The sequence below is a fragment of the Sciurus vulgaris genome, assembly GCF_902686455.1.
Source record: "Sciurus vulgaris genome assembly, chromosome: 11".
NCBI lineage: Eukaryota > Metazoa > Chordata > Mammalia > Rodentia > Sciuridae > Sciurus > Sciurus vulgaris.
In genome coordinates, this window is record NC_136472.1 from 76,045,669 (window position 1) to 76,071,625 (window position 25,957).

A 25,957-nucleotide genomic window follows, 5' to 3' on the forward strand; every position below is an offset into this window, starting at 1 on the left:
TATGTAGCACAAGAATTAGTGAACTCCGCAAGCTTCAGGTTGACTAAGGGACATTTCAACACTCCAAGATCTCAGAAGAACATGTACCTTATGTCTGCCTCGCTGTGAAGACGAACGTCAGTCACAGCTCTTGGTTGATGGTTACTCCACCAGGCCCAGACCTGCGAGCATCAGGCCTGGCTGCCTTCTGGATTTGGGCAGTAGGCAGAAGGACTGAAGGGTATCTCAGATAATGACCAGTAATTTCAAATGAACCAGAGCAATATTACACACTTGGCCTTTTAATTCTTATGATGCTTTCATATTTTAGAAATACCCTAGGAAAAAAATTTTCCAAAGATTAGGGTGCTGAGTTTTTGGTTTGTTGATTTACTACTCTGTCGTATACTAAAAAGTCCCTTGGTCTAAAGAGGAGCTGCAGAAACAACTCTGGACAACAGTTAGACCATCTTTAGAAAAGAAGGGGTAATTGTCTTGATGGTTTTTTCCTACAACTCTATCCTTTTATTTTCCTAATAACACCCTTAGATTAGTAGAATCAGGCAAGTGGCAAAGTAGAGCACATTCTGATCATATTTATGCAAGTTTACACAACAGAAAAATGAAGGTTAATTGTATGAATATTATAAGAACTGGAGCAGCTCCCCTGGTCCAACTGCCTCATCTTATAAATAGGAAGAGTGAGGCCCAGAGACAACAAATAGGCACCCAAAGGATTGCACAGGGAGTCAAAGTCAGAGCTGGAGTTACAACCCAGGTCTTTTCAATCCCAGATAATGAAAGTTCCCTAAGATTAGCCTCTCCTTCTTTGGGTTTTAACTATCTAGCACTTGAAAAAATCCAAAGCAAAGGCAAATTCTATCACAAACCCAGGGAAGCAGAGGGTTTGGGGGTAATGGTGTTTCCCAAATCAGAGAAGAGCCCATGATCAAAGGTAATTCAACCCCCTTTTCCAGGAGGAGCAGCCTGTACAGCTTCTGCAACACAGGACTGGATGGACTTTTTAGGCACCTCCCGCGAGGAGGAGCTCATAACTTTGCCAGGAAACTCATCCCACTGTTGAATTATGGGAAAACTCTTCCTTCTATATCTCCTTCTCTATCCTGGCTGCTGGATGCCAATTAATTTCAGTTTTACTGGTCAATTTTCAAGAATCCAAATGGAACAACTAGTGACATGCACTCATTCCTTAAGCCACAGGCATAGTTTTTGCTTGCCTGGTGGCACAGCCGCCCCCCCCCGCCCCCACTGCACAGCTGGTGTTGGAAGCCTGTTAACTCAGTAATGACGCCCACCCCTGGAGCTGCCAGGGGCCAGGGGTGCCAGAACCTTACCTCCGTCATTGTCTTTGCTGTCTCCACAGGCGGTTTCCATGGAAGTGTCACAGCCTGCTCCTCTCCAGCCCAACTGGCAGACGCAGTGCCACCCATTGAGGTCCAAGGTACATCTGCCATTGCCATTGCACAACCCGGGGCAACCCTCTGCAAGACAAAGGATATAGAGTCAAGGTCTGCTCACTCACCACCGACTGCCTTCCCACACATCCACTCTGCCAACAGCTTGCACTGTCCTTCCACATTCATTAGCACATCAATGCCACAGTACACCAGGAAGGCAGGTGACTTTAGGACCTGCCACTTCACAGAGAAGGTCACTAAAACTCAAAGGTGAAGGGACTTGCTAAGGTTGCAGGCAGAAGTGGCAGGAATAGGTAGGACCTGCACCCTTTGCATCTGCAGCTCTCCCTTTCACAGTGCTTGGATTCCAGGGCTGCAGGCAGTGAGTGGAGGCCTGCCTCAATCTGACCAGTCCTTGTTCAGTCTTCCATGCTCCCCTTTGTTCTAGTCACTGTTTGGAACAAAGGAAACATCTCTCTGTTTATTCCTCCTGTCCCTCAGCACTTCTGGACTTGACTCTAAAGGGCTATTCTTTTTTCAACTCTTGTTACTAGGTCAATTTTATAGGATCTTAGCTTTTGACTTGTTTTGTCCTGTTTTGCCCTAAGCCACTGTCTTTGCTTGAGGACTTGCCTCTTTTTCTTACCATCTTGTCTACATTACACTTTGAAGAGGGCTCTGCACCCAGAGGAGCTCAATAACAGTGGTGAGAGAGACAAACTTGTGTTGTCTGCAAGTGCCAATGCAGGTTCAGGCAGGCTGCTCTGCTCACATTCTGTGCTTCTGTACCTCTATCTGTCTGCCTGTCACTCATTCAGCAGCATTCCAGGTTGGCACTGCAGGCTCATAGATGAACAAGACCTAGTTCTTATGCTTGAGGAGCATGCAGTCCATCACGGGATGCAAATTTGCATAAGCAAAACAATTCACTGTGAAGGGTCTTAAGAGAGACATAAGAGATAGGGGAACCAAATAGTCGTGGCCATCCACAAGGGCTGGGGTGACCTAATCAGTTTGGCCCAGGCAAAATTTTGACTGTGCTGGTTCTTCTTTGACCTTATGACCACGTGGTGAGTTTTATTACTATTCAATAGATTTAGAAACTTTTTGATTACCACTTTTTCAAACTGAGTTTGTGGTTCAGAAAACTATGTCTGAGGATGTGTTAGGTTTCGTGATTCACTTTGGCTTCTAGTTTGCCTCTTGGTTTTCACTCAAGTCCTGATTTTTAACAAAAGTGCCAATCTTTATTGGAGGTACTATCAAAATACACCCATCCCTGGCATGGTGTTCTTCTCAGGGAAAAGCATGATGTGAAAGCACTTAGCAGCTAGAAAGCTGAATTTGTTGTAGTATTACGAGTGGCAAATGTCTACAAATATGGCTGCAACTGAATTTTTCTGGCATGAAAAAAGGGAAAATTGACTCTTTATTCTTAAGTGGGACAATGGACGTGAAAGTAACTGGCCAGTATCAGATCTGGTCCGAGGTAGGCACTCACTGAGTGGCTGATCGTTCAGAACCTAAAACCTTAGTGCTATAGGGACTTTTGATTGTTGACTACTTCCCCAATGGGGAAGAAAAGAACATGTTCATTTTCACTTGAGATGGGTAGCAGAGCGACCAATGAATCAAACTGGGCACTGTGTTTTCCATTTAAAGGAAGAAACATTTGTTGAGTGTTTCTCCAAGCCTAGGAGGGATTCCTCTAGGAGTTTAGGAGCAGAGGTAGAATATGTGGTCTTTGCCCAGTAGAAGCTATTGGGAAGAAAAGGGAAACCACCAGCATGGCTGTCCCCAAACATGATTAGAAAGGAAGTTGTGAATGTGGGTCCTGGGAGAAGTGCTGTGACGTGCAGGAGATACCCAGGCACGGTCTCAGCAGTCGGCCTTGGCCATTCCCAGTGATCTAAACATTTGCAGCCTCCCTGTCCCCAATTAGTCTTACTTAAATTTTGTCCATCCAACTGGGATTTGATTTTAATTAAAGCTCATTTATATTTGGGTTAGTCTTGGAGGAAGAAGGGTCCTATCTTTAAAAATGGTAGCAGACTGATATTTTGTAGCCTGCTGTATCCTACTATCAGATGCAAAGAACATCTTCCGTCTAAGAGCACAAGTGTGGAGCCATATCAAAGGCTGGGTCTACCTCCCAGTGGCTGTGATTCAGTATATTATTAACTTTCTTCTTACTTGTAATAGGGTGGTACTGGGGTGGCTAAGTAAGGCCAGGTATGCATGATGCACAAAACCTGGTGCACAGTTAAGCCCTTTCTTTCTATTTGGGAGAAGGCATATCCTATCCTAATTGTTACTTCTACACTCAGTTAGAGCTCAGAGAACAAAACAGGAAACTGAGGTAGTTATCTAGATCAGAATCAGTCAACTTGTTCTGTGAAGGTCCACACAGAAGTTTAGACTTGTGAGCCACAAGAAATCTGTTCCAAATACTTACTCTGGCACTGTAACTTGAAAGCAGACACACATGATTCATCAATGCATGAGCACCACTGTGTACTTGTAAAAGCTCATTTACAAAAGCAGGCAATGGGCCTGATTTGGTCCATGGGCTGTAATATGCCAACTCCTGGTTGAGATGCTTCAGACAGTGATCATATGCTGGGGATCTATCATGGCTGGCTTGCTGCACTAGGTATTTTGCATGAGTTATTTCTAAAGTAACTAACTTTAGTTAAACATTTCGGGTCCTGATTTTCAGAACAATTCCAATTCCATACTATGTAATCCTAAATTTTTAATGAAAACCATGTATTGTAATAGCAGGGGCTTCAGAGTTGGACAAACCTTACTTCAAATTCTGGGGCCATTGTTTTACTTCCTACTCATGGATGACCAGCAAATTAACTCTAAGCTTCAGTTTTCTCATTTGTAAAATGGAGATAATACCCAATTCAAAGAGTTGTTGAGATGATTAAACTAGATAATATGTGCCACTAATTTAGCACAGTGGGTACCATAAAATAGGTATTTAATAAATGGCTGCTGTTATTAGATTTTTTTGAAACTTTGTATGACTTCACTAAGAAATCCACAAGCCAGAAAAGAACCCTTTGCCAGTCAAAACTGTCAATGTTTGGGTCAGAATCTATGATCCTCAGAAGTACAAACCTTGCTAAAGAGAGGAGACAACACGGTGACATGGTCACGGGGTCAGCATGCAATGTAGAGGGCAGCTGCATGATAGGGCAGGGCCAAGTGTTCCAGCCAGACCCATCATGCTTCCCTAGCAGATGATTTCTCTTAGAAATTACTGTAAATAATTAAGTGAATACTTTTGCAAATAGTCTAATGTCTTACTCCCTCATTTAGAATGTAAACTCCAAAAAGGAAATTTGGGGCCAGGTGTGATGGGACCTGCCTGTAATCCCAGAGGCTCAGGAGACTGAAGCAGGAAGATCACAAGTCCAAAGCCAGCCTCAGTAACTTAGCGAGGCCTTAAGCAACATAGTGAGACCCTGTCTCAAAATAAAATATAAAAAAGGTCTGGGAATGTGGCTCTGTGGTCAAGCACACAAGGGCTCAATCTCCCTTACCAAAAAACTTCCTCCAAAACAAAAAACAAACCACCGTTGAATTGTGCCTAATCCAGTGCCTCCACATAGTAGGTACTTAATATGTAGTGGTGAAGTGAACCAATGGATGAGGAAAGAAGAACTAGGTCCTGTCTGACCTGAGGGAGTTGGGAAGCCAACTTTTCCTCTTTTGGCCTCAGTTTCTTGATTTATAAAATAAGGTTTTGGATGAGATGATCTAGTATGTCCTTGTAGCACAATTGACCCAATAGAGAAGGTCAAAACAACATTAGGTTCAGTGGTTCTATGCTTAAGTTCGACTCAGCATTTACTGGAAGCCAGAAGGTATGTTAATTTGTGGCCATAAGGAGATGAGATATAGCCTCTGCCCTCAAGATTTTTATATTTTGCCTATACCTTGCTTTCTTCCAGGAAGGATTTAAGTTGGGTCTAACAATCTTAAACAACACTTCTCATAGTAAACTTTGTGAAATACTAGTTCTAAGAGGTCCTAAGAAAGAGGCATTTGTAGTCAAATAAGGCCAGAAAATATAACATCCCATATTTTTATCCTTGAAAGTCACACTGAATGACAATATGTTTATTAAAGAAAACTGCTTATTTGATTATTGGACCATTTTCTAATTCGACTTCAGAATCCTTCTCTCCACATAACCCTGTACTATTCTATTCCTTGACAGCCCCTTTGGGAGCCCTACTCTTGTGAGTTCCTCTGGGTGCCTAATGCATACATTCAGTGTGGCTCCGAGGCTGTCTGCAAGGGCAGTTGTTCCCGGGGAAGATCTCAATATGGAACCACAGGGACACTTTATCCACAGTCAATTTCTTCAAATGAGCCAAGTTACACCTCGAGGACCTGCACTGTCCTGTTGGTTTCAGAGGGACCTCTGGAGTACCTGCAGGTGGAATGAAGTTCCCTCTCATCCCACACTCTGCTTCTGGGATAATCATGCCCCCATTAGCAAGCGGGAGGAAGCCTCCTCCAGGGCAACCTGCTGACTTTCTTAAAGCAACATGCCCATCCTTCCCCACAGCGGAAACTCATTAATTCCACAAACCTGAACCTCATCAATAATTCAGAGAGCTCAAGTGACATCAACAATCCCCTCTGGAAGGACTCACACCGGTCATTTGCTAGAGCCAAAATAATGTAATTTTAAGGTTTAGAGAAGGGCTTTTTGAAAGAAGCTTTAAATGACAAGGGATTGCTTTATCTTCAACGTCCTGCTCAGGCCTGTGCAGAAGTCCCCTTGCAGCTAGCATCTGGTGGGACTAGAAGACTTTCAGAATCCTTAGAGGTATATATTTTTCAGTTAAGTGGCCAGGGGGCTATGTGATGCACCTATCGTATATCAATTGCCCCCTTTCTTTATGTTTTCCTTCTGGTCCTTTTGTGCTTTTTCATCTTGACATGCACTTCTCCACACCAGGGCGCCATCTTGTCTTACCTAAATGCCAGCAGTAGTCTGCTAGTTGGCCTTGTTATCCCTAGAACCCCCCTCGATTCTTTTACAACATGGCCAGATTGATCCTTCCAGATTATAAAGGTGTGTCATCTGATTTTACAAAATCTTCAGTGGCTTTCTTATAAGCTAGCTTGAATTCCACAACCTACAAGGTCCCTGCCTAGTCTGGTGGGGGTCTCCCTCCCAGTTCCTCACCTTCCCCTATTATAACTCTCGCCACATTTTGTTGGAATTATTTGTTTTTGTGTCTTCTCTGTTGATTGCAGGTACTCCGAGGGCAGGGACCCTTTCTTTAGTGTAGTATCCACATTTTCAGGGAAGTGTTAATTTCATACTATTCATTCTTGAATTTGTAATAAAAACGTATGTTTTTATGGGGACTTTGGAGCTGGACAAACCTCAGTTCAACATATTTGCTAAGTGAATGTTCTATATTCTCTACCAATGCATCTGGAAAGAGAACAAAAACTGGCTTTTCTTTGAGCTGCAAAATGCATACTCTGGACAAGTCCTGACCTTGCATGGTATAGGTCTCTGAATTCATTTTTAGAATTAGTGCCCATTGTACCAGAATGTCAGTCAGATGGGGGCTTGGTTCAGACCTAGATTTTGCCAAGAAACATATATCTTTTAAAGCAAGTTATGATTCACTGACCTAGTCCAACTAAAGGTCTGGTGATGATATTTTTTGAACTAAGGATTAGAACAGTTGGCTTGAGGCAAGACGTGGGCCACTTCCCTGTATGGGTGCCAGTTTAGAAGGTGAAATCTGAAGGAAAAAAATGTTAGAATTTGTGGGACATTTTCAGTGACCTATGGTGGTAGAAGGTAGAATGTTGGAAACATGGACTGGGCCAAAAACTCCAAAGCCCTGGCTCAACCACTTCCTGGGGTGAGTCACAGGGAGCCATGTAACTTCCTCTGTTTCCTTTTTCAATCAAATGGGTGTAATTATATCAATACCCCTAAAAAATTCACAAAATTCAAGTCTTATGGATGTAAAAAAAAAAAAAAAAAAAACAAAAAAACAAAAAAAAACTTCACATACTAGGAAAAATTCCATCAAATAATAATTCTGTTATTAAATTTAGTCCATCTTGAAGAGTTCTCTGATGATAATAATGTGTGAAATGCTGTTTTCAAAATGCTCAGGGGTACTAGTCTTTCCTGCTGGAATGATTTTATTGTCATGTGAGGACCAGCATGTGAACAGTGAGAAGGCTTGCCTATTGTCACCTGATGGGTCTTAGTGGCATCCATGGTGTATCTGGCAATGCTGTCCCAGCTGAAGGGCATGGTATGTTGTCATTCTCCCAAACCCTTTCCATACATCTTAAATTAGCTGTTGTTATCTCTTATTAAAAAACAAGTAGCTTTTTCTGTTAAATTTCAAAAATTAATCTGGCCAATGAAGTCCTCCAAATTAAAAGTAAGAATAAGAATATGATGATAAAATAGCAAAACAAGTTTACTGAGCATCATTCCTGCCCATGCACCAAGCACTTGACATTCATTGTTTCACATAACCCTCATGCTGACCCTGAGAAGACTTCTAAGGGAAGTGACTTGCCCAGGGTCACCTAGTTTGTCAAGTGTGGGATTTGGGATTCGAATCCTCACAATCTGACTACAAAATACCTGTCCCCCACTGGTGAGCATATGTTTCGTACCAAGTGCTAAGTTAGGGCTTGATGAAGAAAAGATTAATTTGACATGGTATTTCTCCTCTGGGAGTTCAGAGTCCTTTAAAAGCTATGTGATAATTCTCAGGCATAGTCTTAGAGCAATGAGGCCTATTTGGAATTTAGGCATCACCAAATTCACATAAATGTTTAAAATGTCACGAATTACTTCGCCTTTAGGGAATACTCTTCAAAAATAAAACTTACCAAAGCCAGGTCTTCTCTGAAAAAGAAAACAAACAACAAACAAATAGACCATCCACTCCCTGAGGCCAGAGTCTGTGTCCCCTTGTCTCCAGAGCCTGGTACCTATACCTAGTGCACCGTCGGTGCTCCATAAGTGGCTGCTGGATGCGTAAACACGACAGTAACAGCGTATGGTCCTTAAGGTTTCTTAGCTTGCTCTTGGGTCTCTTCCTCTCTCAGGCCACCCAACCTGGTTCCCAGCATCTTAATTCTGATGGACCAGGGGCCATAAGGGATGGGCGGGGTGACATGAGATGGGATGAAAAGGGGTGAAGGGTGTATGTGGGGCGGGGGGAGGACAACAGCACAGTAGTAATGTCATAAACAGATCTGAGCAGCTTAGGCAGAGGATGACACTCCAGGTATATCAATCACCTTGCGACCAAACACCCGTCCCCGCTGGGCAGTGGATGCTGTGACAAAGCTGGGGATGTGGCAGTGTCTAGACATCATCATGCTTATGGGGTGTATATACATTTTTATATACACATTTCTTCTTTTATGCTCATCACAAACACACACACAAAGACAACAGGAAAATAGAGGAAGGAAGACCATACCTTTAACTACCCTATCCAGATAGTGAGCTTGGGAGATAAAAGACAGGACATTTAAGGTAGGACCGAGTAAGTGCAGTACTGCCTGCCACATGACCATGCCAGATGCTAACGAGACACGGGGGAGGGGCCCCTGCCATGGTGGGAAAAAAATCAAAGATAAGATGACAGGGGGAGAGGAAGGAGAGCAAGCACATTCTCCAGGAAGGGCCAAAGGAACATGGGCTCATTCTGGGATCCAGGCACTTGTAAATGTGATCAAGAAGACGCATGGAAAAGGAAAAGGGGAAAGGAGGATGGGAAGCTGCAAAAGTGGCCACACTCCTGCTCCTTCAGGTTCATCCAAGTTTACGGAAAACTAGAACTCACCCCTTTGTCTACCCAGAGTAGCATCCAACCTCCCCCAAGGGGAAGTAGTTATACTAAGAACAAGCTGTCCAGGCAGAGATGTTCCCAAGAAGTTGGACTTCAGCAATATGCAAAATTTAAATCATCTCTGAAATGTACTAGGACAGTGGGTCAGGTCTTTGGTCAAATATGCCACTAGCTTGTCTGTTTGCCATTCTTGAATTTTCCACGTACACATGTGCCCATGTGTACTTGAATGCAGAAGGCTCGGTGTTCAAGTAAGATGCATCCCTACTTTGTGCATCTTATAGAGAATGTGAGGTGTAGATCAATGGATGTCACAGTGAAACACCAGAAAAAGAAAACCTGACCACTAGTCAGTGTTTACTAACTCAGAAGATACAATGCTGCAAGCTTTGTCTTCCAGTGGCTGGGCTGTGTTCAAGCCTAGAATTATTTGGTCATTTAAGGTTTTGCCTATTATGAGGATGGGTGTCAAACATTGCTTTGATGTGAACTCAGTATGCATATACAGGGGTCCCTGCCTGTGTGTTCAGAGAGGGCTGGCTCTCCAATCCCAGCATCAATCATTAATAGGTTTTGCTTTCTTTCAGGAGTTTCCTTTTCCCTGTCTTCCTATGCCTCCTTTCCTGTGTTTCCACAAAGGCCAGGCAGATGGCACTCTCCCCTTTAAAGCCCCTGATAATGTCAACCAGGCTGCACCCCATCCTCAGCTCAATTTTACACATGAATAAAAAAATCCCAAAGGTGGGACTGGACTGCAAGGGTGTGACCTAATCTGGAAGCCCTGATATTCTACATACTGTAAAAGAATTGTTACTCTTTTCATAGAAAAATTAAGTTCTATTTTTCAATCCTCTGGATAGACAGAGATGGTTGCTGCTTATCAATATCTATTTGCCTCAAAAGAATGGTGGGTGAAGAGGTACGTTCTTAGTTCAGGTGTCCATGAGCTGCTGTTCCAAGATAAGTTCCTGGAGATACATGGTCCAGTAGAAAACTGGGAAGAGGAAATGAACAGGGCCTGCGTGCATCCCTTCAATCTTAGAGATGCTGTGGAGTTCCTGAGAACAGGATATCAGGAGGGAATATGAGGGAGCATGGCTTATTAAGCAGGAGCGGATAGATGAAGCTGTGGAATGCCAAGCAGGGAGGGCCCACATGAGAAAATGAAACACGGGACTTCCAGCATGAAACACAGCCTACGAAGCATCTCTGGCTAAGGGGAAGATGTCCTTGATTCTTGGTTCATCTGTCACTTTAGTTTTAGTCGAGCTTACTCATCACATTTTGCAAAGTGGTCTAAAATTTCTTAGACATCATTTCCCAGGATGTCATGGAATTTTGCCATCAAAGAGCAAGAACATGGGATCTCCTGGCTCTTGTGGCCTTCTCAGTTTTCAGATCTGCACAGTTTCTGGAAGGTCCTAATCATAAGTATTTAAAAGAACTCTGAACTTACAGAAGGGGTGAAGTGGGCTTAGGGTTTCCTCCCAGGGAGGATAAGCTTGGAGGAGCCACCATCTCTGGATTCCAAAGGACCACACACTGTTTGTCACCCACTTTCAGGGAGTTCTCCAAAGAGAAAACACTCCTGATTGTCTCCAGACTTATGGTGGTATCATGGCTCTGGTGCTTAGCGAAAGTTCTATCCACTCTATAGGATATTCTCCCAAGCTGGGGACTGACTTCAGAGAGTGTTCTCTCTTCAAATGCCACTCCATTTTCAAAAAGTATATAGTAATAAAGATCTCCATTGAGCACAAATCTGTTTTGATATCTTTAAAAAGTGCTTGCTAATTTCTGTAGACCACAGGTAGGAAGTGATAGGCAGGCTCAGGTTATAATCAACATTGTGGCTTTTCAGGAGATGAGCAGGAACATTCAAAACTTCAAATCCTGACTCCACAAATCAAAAGGGAATCCTTTGCCACAAAGAGACTTCAAGACACTCTGTGAATCCAAAAGCTGATAACAGCCAGTCAACACCAAGTCCAAGAGATTTCTGGGAATGGAACAGAGTTTCCTTATCTCTGGCTATTGAAAATGGAAGTGACAACTGGGTCTTTGAAGTACAATGTCGTTTATTTATAAGACATGCGTAAGTCCATGCTGTCGCTGTTATTGCTTGAAAATCTGAACACATATGCTCCTTGAGTGCAATCCTCTTAAAATTAATAATTTTAAAGTACCTACCAACTTTTAGAAAAAATTATGCAAAGTCCATAGGTTTGCATTATGGGAGGTAGATTCAAGACTTCGTAGAATCCCTGCATCTTTCTCCTAGGGCTTCAGGATGAAGGTGATAGCAGTAGAGTCATCTTTTCTCACGGGTCATACTTGCATTTTTTGACACTGCAGACATATTTTATAGGCTCCTACCATCTTCTTCTTACTATGCAAGAAACTGGAGACAGAGGTGGCACACAGTTTATGTTTGATATAGACAGTGAACCTCTGGCATGAGGTTGGTCTTGCAGACCTAGGTCACTGGTATTTCTGTGATCACCAACATGACTCTCCTGTACCAATAGAGGTTTCCAAGAATTTCTTACAGGACAATGCCAAGAAGCTTCAGGGCCCTTGACAAAGGTTGTGGAGAACATGGAAGAGGCTTTTCCCTTCTTATTCTCCAGGAGCCTCTGGTCAACTCTAATAGTTGTATCTGTGGTCCATGTCAGGCCAGATCAAACAGACCAGCAAAGCAGGTGGTGCATATGGGTTATGATCTTCTGAACTTCTTTCAGGTAATGAGAAAACACCCAGGAGATGTTCTTGTTAAGATCCTAGATACATTCGTGCTCTTCTTTCTTTGGATGAAGGATTGGTGAAAAAGTGGTGAATGGTGCCCACCCTGAGAGGAGCCCATGAAGCCCAGTAGCTTTCCTTGATTCCTACCCCTACCATGTGGGTGCTGAGCTCTCCCAGAGCCATTAGCAATCACACTCTGGCTCTGATAGCCTGAGGCAGATCCCTGCATGTCCCTCTCTCTTCTTGTCAGCATCCATCCTGTGAGCAGATGCTTCGAGAAGGGATAAGCACAGGGTTATCACATAGGTGCTGACATCCCGTGAGTCACTTGTGAGCTCTTGGTTAAAGATTGTCTGATTACAAAAAAGAAACCTGAGAGCTACCATTCAAAAGTGGACAAAGTGCTCCCGAAGATTCTGTGGCCTTCTTTATAATTTCTCTTCAAGGTGAAGTCTGGTTGTGCTCACTCAAGTAATTGCATCATCAGAGTTTTATTTTGATCTTTACTCCCAGAGGAGAATTTATTTAAGAATTAGAATTTATATGATTGGACAGCTCCCCTGAAGTTGAGGAAATAATTCTGGATATCTGGAACCTTGAACAATCACAGCTTTGGGGTCAAGGTTGGGATTTTATAAATGTAATCAGGAGCTGGCACATCCCCACACATGTTTTGAGAATTCATGGATGGGGGGCACTGAGGTGAGTAAAGTAATTGTCACAGAATTGATCCAAAATGTTAGCAGTGTCTTCAAAGAAATAGGAAAAAATTAAACACCTTCTTAAATTTAACCATGAGTGTCAGATTTTACTAAGGAAATCAGAGGTCAAGCCCCAGATGTAAGGGACCAATAAAATTTCTGGAAAAGACATCCAAAAACATGTTTTTGATGACTCTGTGTTGACCATATACTTGGTAAATAGACCCAAATCAATCCTTCTTACCTTAGGTTCTCCACTTGGAAAACTGGGTCCCACATGAGAGTGGGTTACTAGTGTCAAGCAAGCAAGAGCAAAAGCAAAAACAAAGAATGGCTTGGAATGGCTTTTTCTTCATGGGATAGTTTTAGGAGCTGGTGAATGAGCTTCAGCCTGGTGAGTGTGCAGTTCTGCCTGTGGCCACCACACTCTGTGACACACCTGCACTGGGAAAGAAACCAAGCCCCAAGACACCATGTGGTTTTCCCACACAGTGCTTTCACCAAAGACCTTTCTTCCAGAGGCAAAGAGACAGTAATTCCTAACACAAGGCATTAGGTTTCCGTGTGAGCGCTCTTGCTGTTTGGAAACAAAACAAAACAAAACAAAAAACCCTGTCATTAAAGATGATGCTACTATCAAGTTCCCTCTTATTATGAAAACCATCCTCTTCTAAGAAAAATCAAGTAGTTCCATGAAAGATAAGGAGGAGCAAGGCCTCTAAAAGCAGAGATTTAATTCCTACTATAATAATCTGCTGTGGGAAATGTCACTGGGGTAAAAAGCTTCTCAGGCTGGGGACTTGGTCACAGGGAGCCCAGCTTCATCTTTTTCTTTTAAATTCTTTATTCCTGCTGTAAGGTATTGTGTCTTTCTTCCTGTTTATGGAGGGCAGCAGTGTGTAAACAGACCCTCCACTCTTCCACTTCCACTGCATGAAGGACTCTAACCAGTGTCCTGGATACCAGCTCTTTCTCTGGTGGTGACCATATTGCAGCATGGAAGTTGCTGCATGATAATGACCCACTGCATGATAATGAAATCTGATAACGAGAGAACCTTTAACACTTTAAATTTCCAACTTTTCACATCAGTAGATTTTTTTTTTTTCTTTTCCTAAATCCCCCTTGCAGGGAGTGAATTTCCTTGGAAACATAAGAAAATAGTCCTTGTTACCATCAAAGATTGAAAAAGACTTCTCATTTCTATCTCAACAGGAAAAAGAAGGCACCCACTATTGTGTCTCTAATTTCCCCCCATTCCTTATATCCTGAAAGGTCACTGAAGTGTTCCTTCAGCACAAGGGTGTTGGGTTCCCATGGGGATGCAGGTGGCCACGGCACAGACCCACAGAGAGAAGGCTGCCATGCAAGAAAATCAGACAAGGACAAAGGAAATGCCCACCACACAATGAAGGGTAATAGAATTCTGAGCCAAAGTCCTTTCATCTGTGCCACTGTGACTAGTCCATTACTTCTCCAATGTCCTATGACATTTTTCTGGTATTTAGGACTGTCAACCTTCCTCTCCTATCATGCACATTTACCTTGATGTATTTCTTATCTGGAGGGGGAAAAAACATCTGCAACTCTGAGGAGGAATCTGTTCTTAAAGAGTGACAAGAGGGTGAGCAAGGGAGGTAGAGAGGACAGTTTGATCTCTTGGCATCAAAATAAATGGGACCTTCTTAAAGCCAGGCTGATGAATATCCACAAGTCATTTGATGTAGCGCAGCCTGCCCACGAGGCCAGTCATGAATCATCTGTGACTGGACTAAAGGAGAATTCTCCTCAGTCCCTAGTCATTTGACTCAGCTGAGATGTTTTATCTTATAAAAGTCTAACATTTATAAAGTTTTTGGAGTTTGGTAAGGAAAGCAGAGAATTCTGTAAGCAAGTGAGAGAAAACAGAATGTGCTCTCCTCGGGCTCTGATTTTGTTTTGAATAGAAAGGGCCATCTTCTGGGCTGTGAGACAGAAATGTCAGACTGACCTCTGTCATGCACAAAGGTGAAAGAGAGTGTGAAGTGGAGTTTAAAGAAGAGGGCCCCTCGGGTGACTAGGGACATATCTCATTAAGGGGTTTCCAGGACCATCATAAGGTAGGATGATATTAACACAAAAAAGCCATCAAGTAGCGGACAGTGAGATGACATGCTGTATTCTGCTGTTGGAGAAGCAGGAAGGCTTCTTGTGGAGGACTGTGGGATGGGGAAGATTAGGTGAGGGACTCCAATGCACTGAAATAAGAAGGCCCAGCCCTGGGAGGGACACACACTGGATGGCTCTAGAAAACCTGGGCTTTGTGATTACCTAGGACTGCAAACAGCTGGTGAAGAGAAAATCAAACAGCAAATTCCTGTTCTACCTCTTTAAAAGATACATGATCTTTAGACTCAGGTCCTGAAACAGAGGAAATAATCCAAACCTCTTCACTTTGTTAGGGGTATAAAGTAACGCAGTTAAAGTCTTTCGCACAATGCTTGGCATAGTATACATATTCAAAAAGTTAGAAGCCATTATTGTTAAATTAATAAATGTAAGGTGTTCCATAGCTATTTATAAACTCAGTGATGTTGTAGTTCAAGGACCAAGGATATGAACGAATGGCAAAAGAAAACAAAACAAAACAAAAAAATAAAACAGAAGAGATAAGAAGTAGCTCCTTTTGCTTAAAAAGTCTTTGAAATTTTGAAACACTTGAAAGCTTAAGGGTTTGTCTTCCAGTTTCTGTAAGACCCAAGAGGTCGTTTCCCAAGCTGGAGAAGCACCTGGAATTCTGCTTTCTAAAGCTATGTGCTCACCATCTGATTATAGACCCTTCCTTTCAAAAAAATGGAAGGGGATGAAGTTAAAACACACATACACAAAACAGTTGATTCAATAAGGAGCTTTTGGTGAGTGTTCATTCCAGGATAATAAACCAAGCAAAACGTCTGGCTGTGTTTAAAATCAACAAAACCAGCAGGAAAGGCAGAGAGACGGGAACAGGGAGATCAGCTTGTTTTTAAAGCTGCTAACAGTGCTGCTGCAGCGGGGGCTGGTGGGGAGCCGACCCCAGGAGAGGAGAGAAGGAGACAGATGCAGACAGGACAGACGCTGAGGGCAGGAGAGGGACAATGCAGATGTGGCCTGGGTCCCATGGAGAGCTTTCCCTAGGGTTCCAGGCCTGTGCGGGAGCCTCCTAGGCCAGTGGGAGTGGAGCCTCAGAAATAATGAAGCTGATATTAATGCCTGTGTGTGTTGAGCCCTTCACTGTGTGCAGGTCAGTGTGAGCTCTTAACCTGCATTCTTCTCCCCATCCTACAGGTGAAGAAACTGAGGCTCAGTGAGGCGATGGGACTCACCCAGTCATTTGCCTCATTCCTGAACACAGAGCTGTACTGAGGTTCACCTGGAAAGGGCTAAACAGCAAGGTGTGCTCACCAGCTAACTGGCACCTGGGAAACTGGGAAGACTAAGGTGGAAAACACCACATTGTGAATTTAAGTCCAATTGACACCTAGGAAAAGCCAGTCATAATGTTACCAGATGAAAGGACTTTTGGCCCCTTCCCACATGCGATAGGGACCCAGGCTAGTGGCCCCACAGACAAAGGTGTCCTGCAGACCCAGACCAGGCATCCTGGGCGCCGTACCGATGGTGCAGTGCTCGCCGTTCCACCCGGGGCTGCACTCGCACTTGCCGTCGCGGCAGGTCCCATGCTCTGCACAGCGCGGGTGGCAGGCTCGCTGGTCACACGCTGCCCCCATCCAGCCATCCTCGCAGCGACAGGTGCCCCCCACGCAGACGCCATGGCCGCCACAGTCAGCAGCACAGATCTCTGTGGGCAGAAGGGGAGGGGAGGAGAGAAAGAAACATGTACTGAGCAAGTCACTGCTGGGGACAGAGGTCACACTTGGTTACCTACTAGGCTCCTGTGAGTGGTCAGGGTCCCAGGGGCTTGGGAGGCTAATCTCGGCAGACAATGGCCTCAGGACCACAACAATGCCCTGGGCAGAAGCCTGCCCTGCCTCGTTTCCCCTCCAGAGCAGGAGGGCCGAGGGCTCTGCTCTGTTTGCTCTTCCTGCTGCCAGCCTGACTCTGATTTTGTGCTTGCCACTTCCAAAGGGGACTGGCCTTCTGAACAGATGTGAGAAAAAGTCAAATTTAATTAAAAACCGGTTATGTGTGAAAACAAAGTAAGGAGGAGTCCTGGTCTCCAAGTGAAGAGCTTGTGGGTCTGGCTGGGGCATGTGAAGAGTTCCGGGGCCTGCGTTTCACTACAGCCCTGCCTCTAATTGAAGTGGGGGTGAGGGGAGCCACCCCCATGGGCATACTCTGGGTTGTTGTCCAAAACCTGCAGTTTATTCTCTGTCCTTGGCTTGCTGCTTCCTCCCCCTAACCCCAAGCTCCATCTAAATGGGCTTTTAGACCCAGAGCAAACAGCCGGGGTGGGGGGCAATTCAGGGCCAGCGTGGAGCTGCCTGTTGCTTCACAAAGGCCAGTCTGTGCCGAGGTGCAGAGCACACAGGGCCTGATTCACAAGCCCCTCGGGCTCCCGGCCAGGAACTGCTTCATGCTTCTTGCAGGCAGAGGTCGTGAAGGCTTCCAAAACCTAAGTGCTCTTTAGGAAACAGGCTGAGCAACTGTGTCCACGGTTGCGCTCTGCCAGGGCTCTGATGGAGACCTGGATGCCTCGTGGCCCAACAGTCTCCATGTTCATGTGAAAATCCTGACCCTTTAAATTTCTTTTTGAACTAAATGAACTGGCATCCGTGTTAAGTTGCCTTTGCCCATGACTCCCTTCCAAGTGACACTGCTGGTGTAGAAGCTGCTAATATTTTAGCTGCTTTTGAAAAAGGAAAGAAAACGAAATTAGATCTCAGAGGCTCAGACCTTCATTACTAATCTAAAGACAATGGATAAAATGTTTGCAAATTTTTACAAAAAAAAATGTAGTAAGAGTTGCTCTTTATGGTGTGTTCCTGTGCAAGCAAAATAGAGGGACTTCCTACACATCAGATTTCTCATCTGTCCAGAGGGGAGGGCGGCTGCTGGAGGAGGGACAGAGACAGCTCTGAGCTGAAGCCAGGGACCTGGGTTCTATGCCAGGCTCGGGAACTTCTAAGCTGTGTGACTGTGCACAGGTCCTTTGAGTTCACTGTGTCACAGTTCCTGGCCCAGGGGAGTGTGTGCTCTGTGATACTGTGGTCAGTCCCCTGCTGACCAAGCAAAGCTGTAGTGAGCACTCAGTGAAGTGGACAATACAAAAGACCATGGTAATGACCGAGTAACTCAAGAAAGGTTTCCTGAAGACTGGGAGTTCAAAGAGATTTGGAAAGTCCATGCCTGCTTGGCCATTAATCTACCGAGAAGGTCACTTCTTCTTTCTGGGTATTAGTTTCCTCATCTATTTCAGGGGGTAACCTGATGGTTTCTAAGGTCCCAGGATTCTATGATACAATTACCCACTATGTTACACAGTGTAATCTATCCCCAATGCTGGGGTTACTAGCACCCCAGTAGAGCAGATTCCTGCTTGGAGATGTGAACTGGCTGGGAAAATAAAAAGTCTGAAAATAATCAGTAAAGAACAGAAGACAATAGACAGAAAAATGTTTTAAGATCGGAGTACCTAGTGGGTCCTCCAGTCCTGATAGGAACTGGAACTGAACAAGGAAAAAGGGCCCAAATCTTTATTTAAGGGGAAATACATCAAAAGGGTTCAGTGTGGCAGTCTTCTTGAGAAAAACAGGATAAAGATGGGAATAACAAGTTGTTTGGGGTTACACCCATCTCTGGGTGGCTGTGTTTGAACCCAGGGCTGTGAGCTAAGACAGGGCGCCAGCATGACCTGGGCTTTTTCGAACCAAGCAGTTTCACCCAGGAGTTCCCAGAAAAGCAGTCTCCCTGCCTTATGATGGCTTAAACAAATCCATAATTTATACATGGCTTCCAACACCCCAAGGCTTGGCTCTCCTGTCACAGGTGACCAGAAGTCACCTGCGATTCACCCTGTGGTTATTCTCTTGCTCCTTCTCATCCCATATTACACATTATAGTGACCTGGGACTGGGTCTCCTTCCTCAGATCACCTCTATCCCTAGTACCCAGCACAAGTCCTAGCACAGAATAGAGCCCTCGTTAAGTTTTGTTGCCCAGGGAGACAGGTATACGAAGATGAAAAAAATTTGTTTACATGATGCTCAGCCTGGCTGAAAGTCTAGCCAGGTCTACCTTTCCCTAGTGACCTGTCCACGTGAAAATGTCCCACACGAGGGTGGGGCCGTGGAACTAAGCATCACTACCTCCAGGAGTCCTCTGGGATGATATTCAAACTCTTTTTCGACAATGTTTTAGGCACCACTTCTCAGTCTTTTGATTAAGATCAAGTGTAGACAACATCTTAGGCTTTCCTAGAGACAAATAATGAAAATCTCCAGTCCCCAAGCCTCCCTAGATCCTGTTCCTAAAACTCCCACCTCTTCTGTACACCACCAAAGGGCAATGACCTGCTAGTGACTCTGGGGACTGGGTTTGGACTCAGGGCTGGAGCTTTCCCCTGAGGGCCCAGGAGAGGAGATCAGCTCAGGCTTTGCTTGGGTTTACTCAGCACTTTTCCCTGCGGTGGTTTATGGTGTGAAAGTAAACAGCAGACAGTACCTCTATTCATTGAGTGAGCCAGGAGAGGGTACAGGCCGCTGGGGACAAAGAGAACATGTTTTCAGACAGTAGGACGTATGGAGTTGATAGGGACCAAGAACAGAAGAGGCAGACCTTGCCCTGGACTTACCTGTGGGACTTCAGGTCTTAGCTAACAGGCAGAGCTGCCCCTTGTACCTCAATATCCAACAGGGATTAATTCTAGGACCCCCTGAATATCCAGATCCATGGATTCTCAAGTCCTTTTTATAAAAGGGCATAGTATGTATATTTAATCTTTATAATCCTCCTGTATATTTTAAATCATCTCTAGATTATTTATCATACCTAATACAATATAAATGCTATGTAAATAGTTGTTAGATTATATTACTTAGGGAATAATAATGAGAAGTCTGCATATGCTCAGTACAGATGAAAAAATTTTTTGAATATTTTCAATTTATAGTTGGTTGAATGGATGCAGAACTTGTGGATATGGAGAGAAGACCTTACTTCATTCCTGTATTAATTAATCTGGAGGTAGTGTGGACAAACAAGAGTAAGACTTGCAATCAGATGTGATTCCAAATATCAGTTCTGCCAGCTACATGACCTCCTATGCTATTGCTCTGAGCCTCATTTGCTTCCTTAACAAAATGGGGATAATAACAGAACTCACTTCAGAGGGCACTTAGTGCCTGATAAATAGTAGGTATCAATAAATTCACCTATCCTTCTAATAACCTTCCACACATGCCTCCTATGTGCCAGAGACTATACCTCATGCTAGGAATACAGAGGTTAATATATAAATAATAAATATGATGTCCCAGGAAGTCATAGTCCAAGTAAACCACACACTGATATTGGCATTGCAAAGATTATCCAAATAATCTATAGCCATCCCAATCGTCTATAGACATTATCCGTACCATTTAGAATATGTGCAATGGATTAAAATCATAGATCTAAGGATTAGTCAGATCTGGCATCTACCCATGTCTTTGCCACTTATTGGCTGAATAATATTATTGGCTGAATAATCTGTAAGTTGCATGTTATGCAATCCATTGAACCTTCCTTTCCATTTCTGTAAAATGGGGACAATAATCCACACTTCACAGATTTTACAAACTTGGTGTTAGATCAAATGAGGTAATGTATGGGAAGGCCATTTTTGGCTTAGCTAACACTTAGATCAGATTTTACAGTTTAAAAAGCATACTTCACATACAATTTCTCACTTAAATATCATGAGGATGTTATGAGAACACTCGGCTGCTATCCTTCTTAGAGGTGAGGATACCAAGACCCAGATGAGAGAAGGACATTCTACAAGGTCATGTGGGTATCTGTGCATTCTCCTTGTTTTGACAAGCCTCGAGCAACACACTATTGCAAGACAGGCATTTTACAGATAAGGAAACAGCCTCAGAATAAGCAAGGAACAATTATGTCCCCCCAGGGAGGCTTTCCTTTAAGGGAACCTCCTGATTGATTCCAGCAGATTCCCCCCACCCACTTCTGGCCCTGCTGCCTCTTTTTCTTATATTCAAGTCAGACCCTGGATATATGTGAGATGAAATGGGATCCGCCACACGGAGTTTCCCAGACACTTGATCTCATTCTTTGCATCTGGAGACTGCAGGTCTGTCCATCCAAACATTCCATTTCCTTGCTAGTTGACACTAGACATGCTCTCCTGGCACAAAGCTAAAGCTGCCTGGTGGCTGGGCACCCTCCAACAGCCCTTTACAAGCTGGGTTGTGAGCTCTTACACATTTTAATGAAAGGGGCCTGAACTGGCGACCTTGATGTTTATGGGGTGCTAACTGATGGTAACACAGCCTGTGAGTGCTTGGGTTCTCCTTTGCAGAGGGGCCTGTTTGAGTGGAAGAGACCCACTGACACATCATGGGAGCAGAAACCTGAGCTGCTACTTTACCATTTGTCCTCAGGTTTAGTCCTTATTTGTTATTTCTTCCCCCAAATACTTTGATTTATTATTTTGTTCCTGAAATAAAAGGGATCGCTTTAATTTTTCCTTCTCAGAGTCTGCTTTGACATTAAAGCAGATATAACTTCACAGAGTAGTTGGTGAGATCCAAACAGGATGATGTTACAGAATGTGCTTTGACAGTTTATATGCCTTTTACATCATGGAAATGGGCCTTTGTGAAGTTCAGGTTTTAGCTCCAAAGTCTCAAGTTTCCTTCTTTGTAAACTGGATGACATGGACCACTCTGGATGGTGGTTGCAGGACTTGCTTTCGTTTGGTTGATTTCCTAGGCTCATCATGCGCAAGTCCTACAAGCAGGCACTGAGGATCCAAGTAGGGATGACCACAAGGCGTGTAGGTCTGACATGACACATGGCCATAACCTGAATCCACCACGCTATGTGAGCAAGCATGAGCTAAAGTGAAGATTATAGCCTAGTGCCTGATGTGTGGTCAGAATATAATAAATCTCACAAGCATGTTTTTACAAAAAAAGGAAATAAGAGGTAATGGTAAGTACGCTAGATTGAAGTCTGAAGGTCAGATGTGAATTCTGACTTTTGCAACACACCCAATACAAGAACACTTGAAAATTGCTAGCTGACTTTCATATGATCAAAATCCAAGCTTTCTGACTAAATGCTGGAGGTTTGGGGTCTGGGTGGAATCTGTAAAGGTAGTAAGGAGTGCATAGGCCATAGGGTAGACTAAGCTTCAGACCTGACTCCCCAGTTTCCCAGCTGTGGGTCATTGGGAAGATTAATCTCTCTGAACCATAATTCTTCACTCCTTAAATGAAAGAGTAATAATAATCCCCCTTCTATAGGTGGGTGGTGATAAAAGGAAGGGGTGTGTCTGAGAACTCTATGTGAACTATATTGCATATATGGTTAATAAAGCCCTAAGACATACTGTACCAGCAGAGCTCCACGCCACCTAACAGAGGAGCACCTCCTGGATAGGCAAAACATTTACTTTTCTAATAGCAGCCTCAATATTTGGGTATGAAGCTCTTGTTCTGGTCACCTGGACGATACCATCAGTCAAGACTATTAAAAGCCAGGTAGAAGCCATTCATATTTGTAGGCTGAGATTGTTCTTGAAATCAGGTGATAATCTCTATTGTCCTAAACTTCTCATTCCAAGTTCATGAAGTTCTAGCCTGAACTATAACAGGGTCTTGGAGATGAGCCAGTCAGGCTCAAGAACACATGAGCTCTTCTCCTGTAGGAAGTCAAACCCAAGCTCAAACCCTTGCCCAGCCCACCTCTTCCCTGTCACACTTGTGTACATGTCACCTTTTCCTAGGCGGGAAGCCTACCTGATGGCAGCTAGCTTTTATGCATCTTGGTTACCTGACACAAGCACCAGGCATGGCACAGCATGGCTTTCTATAGACATTTGTTGAAAGAACAAATGATTGGAAAAAAAAGTTCCATAGAAGAGGTGTGTGTTTGTTGACTTGACACCATCTCATTGCCAAAGTGCACACAAGTTATTTTGTAAAATATATTCACAGAGAGGCTCAGACTCCTTTGCACCTAACCTCCTTAGACACTCATCCCCAATCTGAGTGTGAACACTGTGACTGTAAAAAGCCTCAGTCCTTACCCTCAAACACATCTTCCTTTGGGCCAAGGTCCAAGATGCACCTGTTGTCTTTCTATGACATGGAAGGAGGTGAACATATGAGGAAGAGGTGAAGAGGGAAGAGGAAAGATGTAAGGTTTGGCTATTGGTAATTATGCCCAAAAGTGTATACATAAGGGAGAAGCTGCCCCAGGCTCCTCTTATTAAACACTAATCCACACACAAGCCTAGATGAAGCCTGGGACCTATCGCGGCTACATTTTAATTTGTCTGGACTTATTTTACAATCCTGTTCATTAAAATAGTTGGGGGGGGGAAGCTGTGTCTTTCCCCTAAAGGGAAAATCTTATGCATAATTTTCCCATAAAATTTCTTCTACTTGGAAAGATGCTCAAAATGGCCATAAATAGGGAGTGGTAGGGACCCCAGCCATGGATCTGTACACTTTATGCTGAACAAGGAATGGATGCAGATGAAGATGTTTTTAAAATTCTAGGAATATGTTGTGAATGGCCTTATTCTATTGAATGAATCAAATTGTTCTATTTGCTTAGGAACTAAGATTTTGAGAGTGACCTTAAGGAATTTTAATAGTGAGTTTGGCAATTTAAGATGAATTCTGTTAGGATTTTTTTGTTTCATCAATAGTTACTTCATCTCTCTGTGCCTCAGCTTTCTCATCTGCAAAATAGTATATAGATATCAAATCTTAGGCTCATGTGCAGGTTAAATGAATGCTATGCAATGTGTCTAGTGACATGTACATGTTTCATGGAATAAACATCCATTTTATGGCAACTATTTTATGTTTATATGCTGGAAAGAGCCAGGGAAGGGAGGATTTGAAGATATGGGGAATGCAAGGGATGATGTTCTACTGAGGCGCCTCTTAACAGTCGGCAAGGATTGGACCCAAAGCATAATTGGCAGACAGGCTTAGAGGGCTGTTCATCCCCAGGGGAGGGGATATAGGCAGAGAGACATGGGGGCATGGGCTGCGTAGGGAACCATCCAGGATAATGCGCTCAGTGTTCTCAGCGAGGTAGGAGGCAAGAATCTCTGTTGATCAGGGTCCTGGTGAATAGATGTGGATACTGAAATAGCCCATCTGGGGACCAAGAGGGAGAGCTCTGGAAGTGTGAGAAGAACTGCATCTGGGAGGTCCCAGGAAATGCTAAAGATCATGAGCATGATGGGATGTGGCTTGGCAGCAATCAGAAGCCTAACTGGAAGATCAGAGAAAGGGAACAGTTGGAGGGATCCTGGATTTTGCAAGGTGGGGGTGGAAGGAAGGCAGAGATGAGAGAGGTGTGAGTGATGAAGGAAGGTAGCTGGAGGACCATGGGGACAGTGGAGAATGAAAGGGCAAGCGGGGGGAGAACTGGCATTGGGTAGGAAGTGGCTCGTTCTAAAGAGGAGATCTCTGTTAGGTGGTTATAGGACCAAAAGCAAAAAAGATGAGAACTTAGAGAAGTAGGTTTTGTGCTTAGAGCAAGGTTAACAGCAAAACTAGGACCCAGAGAGAGGAAGTGCCTTGTTCTATGCCGCATGGTGATCACATGTGAGTTCTTGAGAAAGAACTTGCTAGCTACCTTATAAAAACAGTCCTGTAGGGGGCCAGCTAGGCAAATGACTATAAAAGAAATGGATGTACTTTTTCTCCCTCCTCTGTGCTTCTGCATGTGCACTTTCCATGGACTAGGCCCTCCTTTGCTTCATCTTCTTTCTCAGGGTGATTAGTCTACCTGTGTTGCCTCCAGGATCCTGCTATCACAGATTAATCCCTGCACTCCCTAGTGAGTCTCACACAGGACATACATCTGCACATGAATCTGTGTGGTGCCAGATTCCGGGGACTCGGGTAGAGTATGCTATGCAACTACTCAAGGTTCTGACTTTGCACAGAGCAGAGGCCTGGGAGTCAGGTAGACTGGATTCAAGAGCCTGCTCTGCTACCTCCTAGCTATGTGAGACAAATGCTGCCCACCTTTGTGCCTCATCTGTGTCATCCATAAAATGGTAATAATAATACCCCATCTACCAGATTTTAAAACTGATTTTAAAGTGCATTGAGAAACCTGGCACAATGGTGCACACCTGTAATACCAACTCCTTGGGAGGCTGAGGCAGGATCACAAGTTTGAAGGTAGCCTGGCAACTTAGCAAGACTGTCTCAGAATAAATAAAAAAATAAAAAGGGCTGGAATATGGATCAGTGGTAGGACACTTGCATAGCAGGCATGAGGCCTTTGGTTCAATCCCCAGGACCATCACAGAGGTAGTCAGAGGTAGAAGCAGAAACCCCACCCTGATGGCTGACTGGCTCCAGTTGCTCCTCCCTGACTCCCAAGGTCTGAGGGGCTGTGTCACTTCCAAGGTCTGGGTTACTGTGTATATAATTATATATCTATACATATCTACCTATCTATCTATTGAGAGTGTGTGCACCTTCTATGTGCTGGATATCCCTAGAGGCTGGGAATGCAGAGATGATATGAAATTACTCCTATCCATAAGGAACTCAAGTTTTCCCGTGCATGCGAATGAGTGCAAAGCCAGTCACCATACCCAGTGCACAGTAGGCTGGTTACATGTTAATTTTCTCTCCTAAAGGTGAGATCTGTATTTTGATCAAGCTGGCATTCTCTGAGTAGGACACCCCCTGCTCCTTCCCTCACTAACTTAGACCAGTGGTTTCTGAGTCCTAGAGCAGGTTTCAGGAAGACATTAGACAGGGAAGAAGGCACAGAAAAGCAGCCTGAGTCTGACTTCCTTACTGTAATTAGTGTCCTCTAGACATTGAGGCCAAACCCAAGCTGCTCTCTTGTGCTTTTCAACTTCCCTCCCTATCACCTGAGAGCCAGAGCTGCTCCAAGTCATAGCTCTGTTCTGCACATGGAGATGGCACAAAACTAATGAGCCTTGGAAAGCACATGGCCTTTCACCTCATTCAAGGAGCTTAGAGAGCTTTCAAACCAGGCAGAAAAGTGAATTCCAGTGTGTTGGTGCAGAGCAGGTCTC

The 25,957-nt window shown here is 44.0% G+C and overlaps 1 protein-coding gene across 11 annotated transcripts in view; it reads right to left on the reverse strand.

Moving 5' to 3' along the window:
- TENM4 (teneurin transmembrane protein 4) overlaps positions 1-25,957 on the reverse strand; it is a 737,381-nt gene that overhangs the window by 99,069 nt on the left and 612,355 nt on the right. For all 11 annotated transcript variants that reach the window (XM_079105080.1, XM_079105086.1, XM_079105077.1 and 8 more), the window contains 2 exons: positions 16,358-16,543; positions 1,335-1,481 (listed from right to left, as the gene is read on the reverse strand). In XM_079105080.1, coding sequence (XP_078961206.1) covers positions 1,335-1,481; positions 16,358-16,543 — 333 coding nt within the window. The remainder of the gene's footprint in view (positions 1-1,334; positions 1,482-16,357; positions 16,544-25,957) is intronic.